General features: G+C 39.7%; 1 protein-coding gene across 1 annotated transcript; it reads left to right on the top strand.

The window, feature by feature from the left end:
* Window positions 1-1,911: 1,911 nt before the first annotated feature.
* foxl1 (forkhead box L1) lies at window positions 1,912-5,595 on the top strand. Its single transcript, XM_029434101.1, has one exon. The coding sequence runs from the start codon at window positions 3,335-3,337 to the stop codon at window positions 4,502-4,504; it is 1,170 nt and encodes a 389-aa protein (XP_029289961.1). The 5' UTR covers window positions 1,912-3,334; the 3' UTR covers window positions 4,505-5,595.
* The last annotated feature ends 10,940 nt before the right edge of the window (window positions 5,596-16,535 follow it).

Below are 16,535 nucleotides of genomic sequence, written 5' to 3'. Positions count from 1 at the left end.
GGAGTAGATGTCATTTTAAGAATTTGAGCTAGATAATTGAACATTTTAGGGGAAATCGTATCAGACAAAAGTATTATTCAAAACTGAGTAATTGTTCTTTACAAAAGTCTGCAGGGGAACTACACAGTCTGGATATTCTGAGATCAGCAAGTTACATATTTTAGAGTTAATGTACCTAAACTTAGAGCAGGCAAAGAGGGAAACAAATCTGCAAGATCTTTAAATTGTCTTTTTGGAAGAAATTGATGAACTCCCTGCCTCTAAGGGAGGCCAAGAAAACAAAATAACTGTTCTTTGTATGTTGCACTTATGGCTTATTTATAGCTAATAGTAGAATTTGTATTCTATTGTTTCTGTATGTTGCACTTCAAACTGGCTTATTTGAAGATAGTGTTCTGCACTTAAAAGTTGTTTCTTTTACAATAAAAGAAAAAGGATTAAGATGGCGAGAAACAGTAGCGTCTAATTTACATTTTGGCTTTTGTTGAGATTGGCTGGTTAGATTTGATTTGGCCTGGTTTTGTTAATTTTATGGTGTCAAAGATGACAGCATAGAGTTTGGTCAATTAATTCTCCTAAATGTTGGACACAATTGCAACATTGTTAACTCACCTGAGTGTACAGGTACAGGTACGGTATGTGTCATTAACAATGACAGGTGGTTAACAGCCCTCTTAAAACACCTCACAAAACATGCTCCTATGTGTAGTGCATGGCTGATATGCTCTTGTATTAACATCACTTAAAATGTGGTTTATGCAGTATATGGAAAGAACTTTCCAGCAGCTGCCCTTTGAAAATGTCAAATCCTACTTGCTGTGGCCTGTACACATCTAATACTTGCATGTTAGTTTAGTTTTATTTGCTAATGACTCACCATCTACTGAAAGAGAAATGGAGAAAAGAGCAACTTCTGAGTTTATCCACTGAAAGCTCCAAACCCCTAATGTAAGCAGGAGCCAGCTGTGCGCACTTGTAAAGTTGTTATAATCCTCCTTTGACCTATAAACAGGAAAATACATAATACAAAGCATCATGCTCACATCTACAAATAATACTGTCCATGTTGTCCTTGTAAGGCAATATAGCCCTAAGTGCCTGCTTGCAGCTTCTCAATGGACAATTAAAGCACCACATTTCATTTAGTTCAGCTTTGATAAAACAGAGCTAATATCTAGATTCTAGAACATGCAACTTTGTCCAATGAGCAGAGTCACCGTCGGTTAGATAATGACTTTAGGTTTGTGTATCAATTGGTATGTTCTCTGTGTGATGTACTTGTGTATTTGAAAATCAAGGGACATAATGTTGATTCAAGGGACCATCCAGGCCCTAAATGCTCATACTGACGGTGCACTTACACACAAAGTAATAAGAACAGATAGGCTATAAAAATCACATATTTTCATGTGGCCTTTATGAAGATGATGATGTCCAGTTGTTGTTGTCACTGAGGTGTGGGTTCTGATTACATTAAAGGTTTTTTACAAAAAGTGCAAACAATCATGATACAACTCCGAACAGCAAGAATCTTGCAAATACATTAGCTTCAAATAGGTACAATCGTTTAAGTGCAGAACAATAGCTTCAAATAAGCCAGTTTGAAGTGCAACATACAGAAACAATAGAATACAAATTCAACTATTAGCTATAAATAAGCCAAACCAATATAAGTGCAACATACAAAGAACAGTTATTTTGTTTTCTCTCATTTGCCGAGGTGCAGTCGAAACAGGTGAGTTTTCAGTCTGCGACGGAAGGTGTGAAGATGGGGGACTCGTTCCACCATTTTGGAGCCAGGATAGCAAACAGGCGGGTTTTGTTTGAGAGGAATCTGGGTCCCACTCACAGTGAGGGAGCAGCGAGCTGATTGGCCGATGCAGAGTGAATTGAACTTGCTGGATTGTATGGTTCGACCATGGCCTGGATGTAGGAAGGGGCTGAGATCCATTCACAGCACGGTAGGTCAGCACCACAGTCTTGAAGCAGATTCAAGATGCCACTGGTGTGAGAATGTTCATCACTACTCACGAGCTGATGTGCACCTTGTATGGTCCTCTGACTCTGTATGAATGGGTGAATGACATGTGTTGTAAAGGGCTTTGAGAGATTGGAAAAGCATTATAAAAGCAGTTCATTTCCATTTAGCTTGTTATTCTCTCAAATACTTCTAATTATTTTAAAACAATGACCATATAATACAATCTTGCCAATTGTTGTGCCACCTTTTCCCAGAACCAGCAGTTACCCAGGGCCCTGAAGCTGCCTTTAGGAGCCACAATAAGAAAGATAAAGGTAAACCAAAAATATTGGGGAACTAAAGTGTCACAGCAGCAAAACAAAGTACAAGAACAAAAACAGATGAACCATTAGAACAAATCAGTGGTACCCGACCACTTGGCTTGTGACATTTTAAAAGGGAGCATAGAAGCAAAGGTTTGAGTAAATTCTTAAAGAGGAATAATTTGCAGCAGTAATTATTTGATATACTTTATTTCTGTTAATCATCACATGGCCCCTTAGATTTGTCTTGAAAACCTTCAGGTTGGGAACCGCTGGCTCTGCGTTCTATTGGTTTTGCTTTGTATACAAATATTTTTAATTTGTCCAACATACACATTTTAACATTTCAAAACATTTCTTATAAAAAGAATAAAGGGATAATGGTGATATATGCACATGGAGCAGTTGTGTTGTATGTATTATTGTGATACTATCTCGTCAGTCATCGATCATTTACTGTGTACTCAGATCTTTGAATAAAAGTGGTGTGGGCCTGACACGGGTTAAAAGAAATTGTTTAAGTTATTTTCCCTTTTATACACTTTGTTTTCATTTGAGCGAACCCACAGCAACTCCCAGAAAGGACCCGGCAATGTTTGCTTGTTCTTTCTGTGTGAGCAACTCTCAGCGTCAGGGGTGGACGTGATATTTCAAACAGCACATCAGTGCGTTTATGTATTGGGTGCCCGGAAATTTTTCCAAATAAACACAGCTTGATTCGACTTGGGTGGGCAGACTTATCAAGCGACTAATTCTATAAACAGATGAGGGAATAACCCGGCACCTCATTGGTTGTTGGGCAGAGAGGGGGAACATGAGGGAGTTCCAGCGCAATGAAATTTTAATTAATGTGGGTGGGCTGAGAACACCACCGACTGTTTATGATGGACAATTTATTTCCCAGTGCAAAGTCAACATAACACAGCAAACGTACAACAATTATTAACATTTTCTGGGGCCCTCATGAGGCTGTGGAGTCAGTCAGTGGTGGAGAGGAGCTCCGGGAGCAAGCTCAACTTTCCCCGGGACACACTTCATCTTCCCCGACGTCATGACCCTCTACCACGGACGTTTGCCTCCTCTCGGAGTGCCATCTTCGGCTCTGAGCCTCTCCGGTCCCCCGTTCATCTACCTGTACGGAGGGGACAGCGGAGGGGTCGTGCCTGCTGCCTTGAGCTTCATGCCGGCCCGCCAGGAGTCTCCCCAGAAGCCACCCTACAGCTACATCGCGCTCATCGCCATGGCAATCAAGAGCGCGCCGGAGCAGCGCGCAACGCTCAGCGGCATCTACCAGTTCATCATGGACCGGTTCCCCTTTTATCACGACAACAAGCAGGGCTGGCAGAACTCCATCCGACACAACCTCTCCCTGAATGACTGCTTCATCAAGGTGCCCAGAGAGAAGGGCCGGCCCGGCAAAGGCAGTTACTGGGAACTTGACACCAAGTGCCTGGATATGTTTGAGAACGGCAACTACCGTCGGAGGAAGAGGAAGGCGAAGAGCCAGCATGATGCTCTGGAATCCAAAGCCGGTGGACACAAGCGCACTAAGGGCCCGGGCGTATCCATGGACCTCCAATCCTCTCTGAAGCACCAGACTGGCTTCGGGTTAGCAGATGTACCAGCGAGGCAGGATGCAGAGATAATGGAGACACAACCTGACACAAAAGCGGTTCTTGTCGAGTTGAACAACGCTGAACTTTCACAAAATCCTCCTATGAGACCTAAAGTGTCCACCAACAGAGACACTCTTGCGCCCACCTGGAGGAGGCAGGAATCCCCCCAGCCTGAGACATGTCCCGCTCCGAGACATGCCTCGCTGTGGATGGACGGCGCCCATGTCCCAGGCTCGCCCCTCCGCCGGGAGCCAGAGGAGAGAGGGTTCAGCGAAAGAGAAAAAGAGAGAGGTCCGCTCTGCGCCGTTAGCTGCGCAGGAAACACAAACTTGATTGCACTAGCGCAGGACAGGCCGAAAGGAAATGTACCGAGCAGGGATAAATCGAAAGGTTTCAGCATTGAGAGTATTCTATCTAAAAGTGAAGACGAAATGCGCGGCAGCATCCTCGGTTTGTCAGGGGAGACATGCGCAGAGCGCAGAAGTCCCGCGTTCAGTTCTTCTGTTGTCCTCGGTGCTCGACCGCATCAGCTGTACCAGATGGGATTCCCCTTCTGCTCTTACCTTTCACTCACCTACCCCGACAAAGTACTGCATTTTAAATAAGTTCAATTATGACTTTAGACTTAAATGCATTTTAAAACAGGGGCGCGTGAGAGTGTAAACTGCTTTGCACTGCTCTGCTTTTTCAGGATCTCTGCCATCCTCATCATCTACAGTAATGTCCACACGACAAAGAGCAGCAAGGAGGTTTATAGATTATTGTTTATGCATGCGTAATTGTTTGTGTTAGTGTTGGTTATTATTACAAAAATGTTTGCTCCCCAAAGTCTAAGACTGCGCAATTTAATGCTTAATACAACACAAAGGTACAAGTAGCCTATATACGGATGTTGTCATTGTCATGTGAATATTAAGGAGAGCTCATATATACAGTATTTCTCTCTTCATTCATGATGATTAAAACCGTTAGAGTAAATATGTTTTTCAGTAATTCAGTAAATAATCTCGAATGTCATGACACAACACAACTCTAGAGATACAGCGCAATATGAGAATAAAGTTTAGTATTCAATGATGTAGTCAAATGCAACTCTGCGCTGAATTCCATTTGCAAAATAAAGTTTAGTTTGGTTATAAAATGACTTAAATAATTTATTAAAAAATGTGAGTCAAGACAGTAATACAGCCATTTGCTATAGAAGCTATGTGTTGTTATTTGTCACCTAAAGATTTCCCTTTTTGTGATTAACAGTTGTTGTTGTTTTTTTACATAATTAAAAGAAACAGATAACATACACATTTCTGTGTTTTCTTTTCAAGCGTATCATGTTCATTGAGGATTGCCAGGCCTCAACTGTAGAGTACTGAGCTTTATATTCTGCATAAAATGTCACTAGCTGAAAGGTTTGATCCCGAGTCCTGAATCCATTCTTTGTGTGCAGCTCTGGTGTCATCCAGAGGAGGTCACATGATGGTTTATGAAATAGAAAAAAAGGCTACTTCCTCAACCCCTTGCAGTTTTCAGTGATGTGGCTTCCTCTGGTACACACAGACAACTTAGTCTGAAACAGAACAGTGTTTGTTGAGCTGAGCTGTTTTTATGGGAATCATTGATATCATTTGTGATCTAGATCTGGTGACTTCACTGTATATAAAACCTCATATTATGTTACTAATAGTGATACTACTTACAATATAATAATAAAATGATAACATTTTTGTGTGAATATATCATTATATAATTAGGTTCTGTAATTTCCATAAATAACTGGTTTAAGGTCAATCAATTTAACAATAAAAATGTTAACACTTAAACTGTATCATAGGTGTCATATCTGAGCTGCACCACACAAACACATGATTCTAATACTGCCAATACTGACTCTAGAGCATGTGGAGAGTGGCAGCAGTCTATGAAGTAACAGCAGTGGTCAACCGAATGACTTCATTCTTTGGATTTTTCAAGTAAAGTTAGTAAATTTGACACAAAAATACTTGCTAGCCACTTACTACTTACTAGCTTTTCATGAGTGATTAACCACATGTTATGGTCCTTCTCAGATAGAGTTGCATAGTACGACACTGCTGAGCAAACTGCATCCACGGAGGTAGACCAGAAGATGCAGTTCTCTTTTCATCCGACTACGGTTCAAGAATTAACTTTCTCGCTCAAAATGAGTCAATTTTGAAGAAGTAATCCTATGTAGGCTTACATCTAGTAAGGTCTCATGGAATTGGAAGTCCTAAATGAGCCTTTCTGAGCTCCAACTTGTTGTAGAATGACACCTGCATGAAATCAGAGAGCTCTGCTGACAGCATCATTACAAAGTGAGAGCAGCCATGTCTAAATATAGGCCTACAGCTTAGACACACGTCGTCTGATAAAGCTGGACTGTGCGAGGCCCGGAGCTGTGCAAATCAGGAATGTTTGTTGAAATAAATAAACTTCCCCACATTTGAGAAGAGGAACTCACAATCACAAGCATTTCCTGTGTATAGGATTCTTTTGGTCAGACTTGTAAATACAACATGATGAAAACCTCTGAAGGGAAAGAATGGAGGAGAGGAAGGGAGAGAAGTATCAGTGATCTCGACACTTTGTCTCTTTGGGATTTGGATGCATTTCATATGAACACAACACACAACTTGATCCTCCAGTGATCTCTGAAGTCTTCCAAAAGCAAAGTGAATGAATGATTGTTAGTTATCTGATGGTCTCTGTGAGTGTTTGAACAGTAAAAGATCCTCATGAGAAAGCAGCTCAGACAAAAGGGAAATCCTCTAACTTGTATTTGTTTTCTGAGAAAACAAACTGTGCTGATGGGTTGCGGTCAGAGATCTTTAACATTATCAGCACCAGCAGGAACATGGCCCACAGCCTGCTGGGTAGACTTCTAGATTCTGCAGAAGGCTCAGTATATTATTCAGAACAACTCTAAAACTAGTTTCTCATCATCTTTGCCTGTTGGTTTTAAGGCATCCTCCAAAGCAAGTGACATTTTCTACAACTGTTATATGTCCAAAATATATTCACTTTCCCAATTGAAACAGTCTTAACTCTCATGTTGTCCTCCCGATTGCCATACACCTTTTGTCCTCTGGGGTCCCAACATCTGTGAGATAAGGCCCGTTTGTTTTTTGTTGTCTTGACCATTGCTTGACCCCAGAGGACAACAGTTATTACATTCAATAAAGATAATAATTCAATAAAATTCCATAACATTTATTTTAATCGTGAAGAGCATAGTATTGAACAACCCATATTATTTTCAGACCATTTGATGAATAAAAAACATATTTTGATGGCAATAGATTTCATTTGGAGGACAACACGAGGCTTAAGATCTAATTCTATGCACGTACTTATTTATATACACTTCTTTTTTTTTTCTAAAGAAAGATGTGCTTTCAATTTGCTTAGAATACTTTATCAAGGATAGGGCAGTGATATTTTCATCATGCATCATTTAATACGATTCATAATACTTCATCGGGTTCATTGGTCCAGGGACAAGATCAGTCATATTGCACATAAAACAAAACTCTGGAGCAGGATATTTAAATGCCTCTCTCAAATACACCACAAGAATATTCAACCTCCTCTGTGCGTCCTGCTGTTTGGGGTTTCACCAGCGAAGTCGCCCCTGCCTGGACTTCAGCGCGGGGCGATGGCCTTGCCTTCACTTATCTCAAGAAGGGTCATTGGTTTAAAGAGGAAATCTCCTGAAACTCCAGCATGCAGACACTGGGTTAGAGATCTGATGATGTCTTTGTGTTTACACAAGATCACATATTCAACTAAGGGTAAATCAAACCTTTTTTCTAAGATCTGGGACCGCTTTAAAAGCTGTCTGTCTGTTTTCCCCATCTCTTTTGAATGTCATCATTGTCACTGTTGTCATTATTCTTATTTCAATGTATATTCTGGATAGCTATGTATGATCTCTTTCTGTCCTCTTTGTATTTATTGGTGCATGTTACCATAGTTCTAGCTTGTCTCTCTGCATCTCTCTGACTGTATGTTTTGTGTCTGTATAACTTACACTAACTTGTTTAATGATCCGTGGATGTGAATCTTTCTTCTTTGTGTTCTTAACTACAAAACTAGTATCAGTATTTCTTTACTTTTCTTAAAAAATAAGGCTCTTGCTTTTGACTTGATGTTAACACGACCTCATGCTTAAACACCACGATTGTAGTTTGAAAGCTAAGTAGTAGATAAAGCTACCAAGGTTACCTTGTGTTGAGATTGTGTTGATGACTTTAAAGCTTTAGTGAATGATTTACGGTTTGTCTACAGTGGATTTAATGCATTTCTGCCACTTGTGGTCAAGAAAGGAAGTTCAATGAACACAATTTCTGATGCATTCATTTACTCTCAAAGCTTTCTGTTCTTTTCAAATGGAACACAGATTGTGCTAATCCTCCTTCACTTCTTCAGCCAGTGTGGTCATCACTGCCCACACCCAACTCTTCTTCTACTAATCCAAACAAGCCAGAGGCAGAAAACGCATCACCTCCTGTTGAAAGAGGAAGTATAAAAGCTTTCAGGTTGAATCACTGTTCTGTTGTAGTCATAAAGAGAGGCACAATGGACAAAGTACAAAGTACTTCTATGAAAATGCTATGGATTATTCCTTGGAACTATGTTTTGTCTTCGGAACAGAGGAAGAAGTGCACTCTGATGCAGAATGCAGAAATGTTCGGCACCTTCCACAACTAAAGTTAAAATGATGTCAATAATGTTTTTTATTGCAAAACTTTGTTCAGAGCACATTTCAACAATTTGATAACATATGTGTAAGGGGAATTATTTTGTCACAAACTAAGCTCTATTGTGCACATAACTATGACTATATGACTATAACTACAAAATATAAATTGAAATAATTAAAATAAAAAATAGCTAAAATACAATTACAAAAAAAACTAATCTAAGTGGTCTAAATGTTTTTAAACACCCTGTATGTGAATGGCCTGTTTCTCCCCCACATGCCGCCCTGCCGCCCTGCCGCCCTGCCGCCCTGCCGCCCTGCCGCCCTGCCGCCCTGCCGCCCTGCCGCCCTGCCGCCCTGCCGCCCTGCCGCCCTGCCGCCCTGCCGCCCTGCCGCCCTGCCGTCCTGCTGCCTGTCCACATCTTTATTTAAAGCCCTCAGGGTCTGCTGCTGCTCTCTCACACTGTTCAGTTTTATGAGTTTACTTTTGGTTAGCATGCTCTGACTTTTTGGGAGAGGGACCGGGGAGTTTTATTTCTCTTCAACTGTTTATTTTTTTTTTAATGTCACATCACTATTATACATACTGTAATACTTATTGCACACATAGACACAAGCCAATGGCAAACACTGAAAGAAACACCAGTGTAAAATAGAATCACTGTGAAAGTTTACAAACTTGTTTCTTCACTTTGTGGACACTAAGGTAACTAAGGTAACTGAGGTAAATATGTTGGTTCGTCGGTGGATTGATCCACCACTTTGGTCTAGACTGAAATATCTTAACAACTGCTGTTATTGCCTCATTAGTCCTCCTCCCTTTAGTGATCCCTGACGTTTCCTCTAGTGCCACCATGAGCAGGACCTTTGTGGTTTTGAATGAACTCTGAAACTATTGGAGGGGTTACCATGACATTTGGTTCCCTCATGATGAATTGTAATCACCTTGGTGATTCTCTGACTTTTTCCTCTGGCATTGTCATCTGGTCAAAATGTTAATGTGTCCAATACTTTGGTTTACCACATACCTGCAAAACTAATGACATTCATTCAAACATCATTCATCATCATCATTGCGGTGGCCAATGATATAAGTGCAAGCTTAGATTACTGCTTACTTTGCAACATGAACTGTGTCTTTGTACCGCTTACCTTGTGATCTCTGTTGTTTTGGACTTGAACTTTTTCAATAGAGGTTTTAATTGTGCTGAAGCTGAAATCTTTCTTACATTTGTCACTTTTCAGTGCGTTTAAGAGAGAAACAATGTAAGTGACCTCCTGTATCCTGTGTGGTGCACTTTAGGGGATAACGGCAGATTAGTTCAGAGCATTTTGAGCTAACTTAAAAAGTCTTCATCATGACTCATTTTTGGACAGAGCCTCTACAGTCACAGAGAGAGAGAGAAATAAAGCTACAACTGGAAAGTGTCATCGCCTGCGTTTCATGTGCAATCAAGTCCCAGCTCAGTGCTAAATAACACAGTTTAAAGCTTGCTGGTTCAAAAGGCCTCCTAATCCAAGTGTTTATTATATTTTTTCACTCTCTACATAAACCGGCTACACTTGTCCAAATACACACTCAGCACCAGGGGAGGGCGGGGCCATGATGGAGACTGATGTGCTCGGTTCAGGACACTTTAGCTGCTAATCAAGTTAGGTTTCCTGGCACAGAGCTTTATACATCATTATGGGCCTCAAATGTCCTCCAGATCAGTACTGATGCTGTTTACAACTTGAACACAGACACACACATACAGAGAGACTACAGGACACCAACACCAATGACATTAATCACAACTGAATATTCAGTTTATGTTGAGACTGTGTCAGTGAAGATTGTTTTTGTGCATTGAATAGAAATAGCTTCTTACTATATTGTATATATTTTACCTGCTCATCCCTGCAGTGACAAGGAGACCTCCAGCTTCTTTAATTTTTCACCAATCTCTATATGCAAAATAAATTAAAATGAGTTAAAGCTCAATGAGTCTAATAAACTCAGATTTACTTTTAATGAAACAAACAAGAGCACTTGTATCATGTTCTTCAACGTGTGTACTTTGGCTAAAATACCTTTCAACTGGCTGGCCCATCAAGTTCAAAATAGCCAAAGTAGGACATATATATCAAGAAATCCTATGAAGGGAAGTCATAAAATAATTATAATCAATAAATATGATGAAAATGGTTGCAACTTAAACTGCAGGCAGAACAGAAGTTCTCATTAGTTTTACAATTTACGTGGATTCTTGTCTTTACCTTTCATCAGATATTTAAGTGTTTCCTAACCTGAGAGTTGGCTCAAGGCTGGACAAAGGAGGGGAGACCACACATGGAGCTGTGACTAAAATATGTTTAGAACTAAAAGAGAAAGGAATTGAAAACAAACAGGATGGAAGTCAGCGGAGAGCAGAAGACTGGCTACCTACAACCATCTTATAGTCTTGCAGCCAGACAGGTGAGCTGACCACCAGAGAGGGACGTCCCAGCAGCAACATAACTGATTAAATAGACAGAACAGAGAAACACAGCTCTGCTACAAACAATTCTCACATATTTCTCTAATATTGGCTTTTTTTCTTATGAAATACTGGTGAGTTTTCCCCCTGGTGCTTATACAATATTATACAAAATTCAATATTTTGTTGAAGCGTTAACAGCTCACATGTGCATCCTGTGATCAGGGGTCATATGTAGACAACACTTTGTTTTAAAGGGTCACAAGCATCGGAAAACTCTGGGGCTGAGCAGTGAAGCCCACGTGGAAGTGCCTAAAGCTGCAGTTCCTCAAATGGCCACTTGAGCCTGGCTCCAAAGAGGAGCAGTCTCCACACACCCCCATGTTAAAATGCTCGACTTTACAGCATTTGGTCTCTATAGCTAATTTCTCTATTCATGACAACTGTATGGTGGGGAGTTTATATATACCTCATTAGTTTAAATTATATTAAGGCTTAAAGTTATGCATTATTAGGGTCGTGGCCGCTTTGAGTGACAGGTGGGTGCCGTCACAGACAATGCCCATTTTTGGATTAGCCGGGAGTTAGACGGTGGCATATTTTTATCCAACAGGAAGTGCCGCTTTATGCCCCTGGCCTGATTTGGCATTGCGGCTGCAAGATGATCTCTAGTTTTATTTTATCACTTTGTTTTGTCAGCTTTTTATTGAATGAATTAAAAAGAAACAACTCATCAGCATTTCTACTTAAAGCATTGCTACTTACAGAAGAATCATCCTGCTTTGTCTTCCACATTTGCTGGTTAGTTTACTTGCACTGTGTTAAACCCTAAAAATGATATGAATTCTATCTATTCAATACACAAGCATAGGGTAGTGGAGTAACACACAGAAACAAGTATGTATTTGATGTTTAACATGTGTTGCAGTCAAAGCTTTTGAAAACCAAAAAGCAAAATCCTAAAGACAAAACGTTTCCAATCCTGCATACGATGGCGTCACTAACACTGCTCTCAACAGAACTTTTCAACATATCTGCAGCTTTGCTTTCACGAACTGTAAATAAATACCCACAGTCTCATGAGGCTTGTGTGTATATGTATGTGTGTGTATATGAACACTGGCAGAAGGACTTGTACACAGCAGCAGGATTACCACCCCCAGACTGGGACCACCCTGACTTTAACACTTAATCCAGGAGGAAGTGGAGCTGCATCACAGGCTCACTCCACACACACACACACACACACACACACACACACACACACACACACACACACGCAAAGCAGGAATTGTGTTGCAATGGGACACGCAAATGCAAACATACACACATTTCATTTGAGCATTTGAGCTAAAACAAACCACTCCAGATTTATACTGCACAGCTGCTCTTGTACAAATCCAACAAGTTTGCTGAATGTGTTATTGTCAGAGTGACTGTGAATGCATCATAGTTATGTTTGTATGCACAGAGCGTACAGAGAATGTCAATGTGTGTCTACTGTAAAATACATTAGTAAACTTTATGTCAGCACAAGTATTACTGACTGCGTGTTTGTTTGTGTGTGTGTGTATGCATGCACTTACACAAATGTCCCATATCATTAAGAAGAATGAGTTGAGAGAAGTCACTTTTATTATTAGATATATTTAAATCTGATATAAAACGTTTTGGAGAGTTATGCAAGAGCAAACAGTTATACAACAAATAGAAGATGCAACAAAGAACATAGGATTGCAGAACACCAAAATGTATCTCTCATATACAGGACTGTCTCAGAAAATTAGAATATTGTGATAAAGTTCTTTATTTTCTGTAATGCAATTAAAAAAACAAAAATGTCATGCATTCTGGATTCATTACAAATCAACTGAAATATTGCAAGCCTTTTATTATTTTAATATTGCTGATTATGGCTTACAGCTTAAGAAAACTCAAAAATCCTATCTCAAAAAATTAGAATAGTTCCTCAGACCAAGTAAAAAAAAAGATTTATAACAGCAAAACAAAATCAAACATTTGAAAATGTCCATTAATGCACTCAGTACTTGGTTGGGAATCCTTTTGCACGGATTACTGCATCAATGCGGCGTGGCATGGAGGCAATCAACCTGTGGCATTGCTGAGGTGTTATGGATGCCCAGGATGCTTCAATAGCGACCTTTAGCTCATTAGCATTGTTGGGTCTGGTGTCTTTCAGCTTCTTCTTCACAATACCCCACATATTCTCTATGGGGTTCAGGTCAGGGGAATTGGCAGGCCAATCGAGGACAGTAATGCCATGGTCAGTACACCAGTTACTGGTGGTTTTGGCACTGTGGGCAGGTGCCAGATCATGCTGGAAAATGAATTCCTCATCTCCATAGAGCTTTTCAGCAGACGGAAGCATGTAGTGCTCTAAAATCTCTTGGTACACAGCTGCATTTACTCTGGGCTTGATGAAACACAGTGGACCAACACCAGCAGCTGACATGGCTCCCCAAACCATCGCTGACTGTGGGAACTTCACACTGGATTTCAAGCAACTTGGATTTTGTTCCTCTCCAGCCTTTCTCCAGACTCTGGCGCCTTGACTTCCAAATGAAATACAAAACTTGCTTTCGTCTGAAAAGAGGACTTTGGACCACTCTGCAACTGTCCAGTGCTTCTTTTCCATAGCCCAAGTCAGACGCTTCTTCCGTTGTCTTGAGTTCAGAAGTGGCTTGACCATGGGAATACGGCTATTGTAGCCCATTTCCCGGACACGTCTGTGAACAGTGGCTTTTGATACCTGGACTCCAGCTTCAGTCCACTGTCTTTGAAGCTCCCCCAAATTCTGGAAGCGACTCTTCTTCACAATGCTGTTAAGGCTGCGGTCATCTCTCTTGGTTGTGCAGCGTTTCCTGCCACATTTCCCCCTTCCAACAGACTTTTGTGGATGTGCTTTGAAACTGCACTCTGTGAACAGCTTGCTCTTTGAGACATTTCTTTTTGTGTCTTACCCTCCTGATGGAGGGTGTCAATGATGGTCCTCTGGACAGCAGTCAGATCAGCAGTCTTCCCCATACTTGTGATTTAGTTTACTGAACCAAGCTGAGTGTTTTTCAAGGCTCAGGAAACCCTTGCAGGTGTTTCAAGTTAATTAGACGATTCAAGTGATTCGTTGAACACCCTACTAGTATACTTTTTCATGATATTCTAATATTTAGAGATAGGATATTTGAGTTTTCTTAAGCTGTATGCCATAATCAGCAATATTAAAATAATAAAAGGCTTGCAATATTTCAGTTGATTTGTAATGAATCCAGAATGTATGACATTTTTGTTTTTTTAATTGCATTACAGAAAATAAAGAACTTTATCACAATATTCTAATTTTCTGAGACAGTCCTGTATACAGATAGAAGTGGGCCTCACAACCCTGCCTCCTACAACATGACATTCAACACAACTGCATTCTCAATTGTGTTTCAAGTTAAACGGTCGCAGTTTCAAACACGTGGTTAACATTTTTAAATGAAACAAAACAACAAAACCACATGTTAGGTTTAGTAAAAGATCATGGTTTGGGTTAAAGCAAATATTTTGGAATTTTAAAAAATGATATGGAAATTTAAAAAAGGCAATGTTTCACACGGAACAGGGACACCGGTCTCCTGCGTTTCCCAGATATGTAATCGCCAATGCAGTTTTGTTGTATGGGAAGGTAGACGTTATGCTCTGGATGGGTTTTTCCTCACAGTCAACTCAAAGTTCTCAAAGTTCCTCAAAGTTCTTAATTTTCTCAGTCTGTTCAGTTAGTACACTTTGGATATGCACGGACAGGCTCAAAGCCGTCGCACAACCCCCCTCCAAGAGTGTCTGATGGTGTCACGTCACTTTGGCCGTGCAGACACTCGTGACCTTGATGGAAGTCAGTGTCAAGAATAAATCAAGTCTAAGAAGTCTCTGCTGACTGAGGACTTATTGGAAAGGAGTTTGTTTTACACTAACAGCATTTTCCACAAAGCTACATAACTGCTATTCTAACTTCATAAGTTCCTGAAAAGGTTCCTGGCCCCGAGAGGAAGTTCCTGCAGGAGAAACAACCAAACATTTACTTCTGCAGCCTGCCAGCTATAATGCTTCTAAAAGTAGAAAATCTTAATATATATATATGCAGAACGCAAGAAATCAATGAGTAGCAAAGAAAAAAGTGAAACTTTTGAATTCATGAAGACGGACAACAACAACAAAGATGTGCAACATCTGCACCTTTTACACATTAACTACAGCACAATTGCAGAGTATTTAGATGTCCAGACACACATAGAAGAAACTTGATGAAATACATTATTTTAGACGAGACAGGATGTGCAGATTTCAATATGTGCATGTAGAGGCGCATGTGGAGAGAAAGTGACAAAAGGTGACTAGCATGTTGCATGACTGTGTCTGTGTGTTGAGGTCTGGTATTAATTAGATGGAGGAGGGTGTTCATGGTGTGACACTGCTGACTGGCCTTTCACAGTTCATTACATGGAGTCCAATCAGAGTGCAGGCAGTGTGACTGCTGTTTATTTATACAGGGAGCTGGAAATGGCAGAGTGTGGGCAGCACATTTTACTGCTACAGAGGGTCCCAATCACCATACTCATATCGAGCATATACAAGGTCTTTCATACATACATAAAGAACATGCAAGGGTGCAGTATTTTTAAAAATCTAGTCTCTGAATTGAATTGAGTTGATATCATCTTAACTGCTGCAACAACATTGTTTCCAAAGATCAATAAAGTGTCATTGCTTTATTGATCTATATCTATCTATCTATCTATCTATCTATCTATCTATCTATCTATCTATCTATCTATCTATCTATCTATGCTGTATCTATACGTATACACATCTATATATCTAGATTCTATATATATATATATATATATATATATATATATATATATATATTTATATACACCTAGATTCTATATATATGTATATATATATATATATATATAGAATCTATATGTATATATATCTAATCTATATATACTGTATACATATATATATATATTGTATACATATATATATATATATATATATATATATATATATATATATATATCTATACACATATAAATATATATATACACACACATACATATATATATATATATACAGTAGCTGCTACCAACGCAGCCTGGTCTCTTAAAATTACCTTCCCACAAAAATAAACTGCATTTTCAATTACATTTCAAGGGAATGTATTTTCTCCCAGATTATGTATGTTTTTAATATTATGTTTCTAATCTAAATCCAAATAAAGAGGAGGTCAGGCATGATGGATGGGTCAAACTAACTTGGGACTTACACCCATCAGAACGCTGTGTCCCGTGTGAAACCAAAAATGATGTACTTAAATAAAAACCATGATATTTTACTAAACCTATCCAAGTAGTTTTGCCTGAACTTAATTAGGAATGTAGTTTTGTTGAATCTGAA

This window comes from Cottoperca gobio, chromosome 6 (genome assembly GCF_900634415.1).
Source record: "Cottoperca gobio chromosome 6, fCotGob3.1, whole genome shotgun sequence".
Taxonomy (NCBI): Eukaryota; Metazoa; Chordata; class Actinopteri; order Perciformes; family Bovichtidae; genus Cottoperca; species Cottoperca gobio.
Note: the sequence above shows the minus strand (reverse complement) of the source record. Positions and strands in the feature narration are given on the sequence as shown.

What these genes read in the sequence shown, in the direction of transcription:
- foxl1 (XM_029434101.1), top strand. Translation starts at nt 3,335, where the DNA reads ATGACCCTCTACCACGGACGTTTGCCTCCTCTCGGAGTGCCATCTTCG.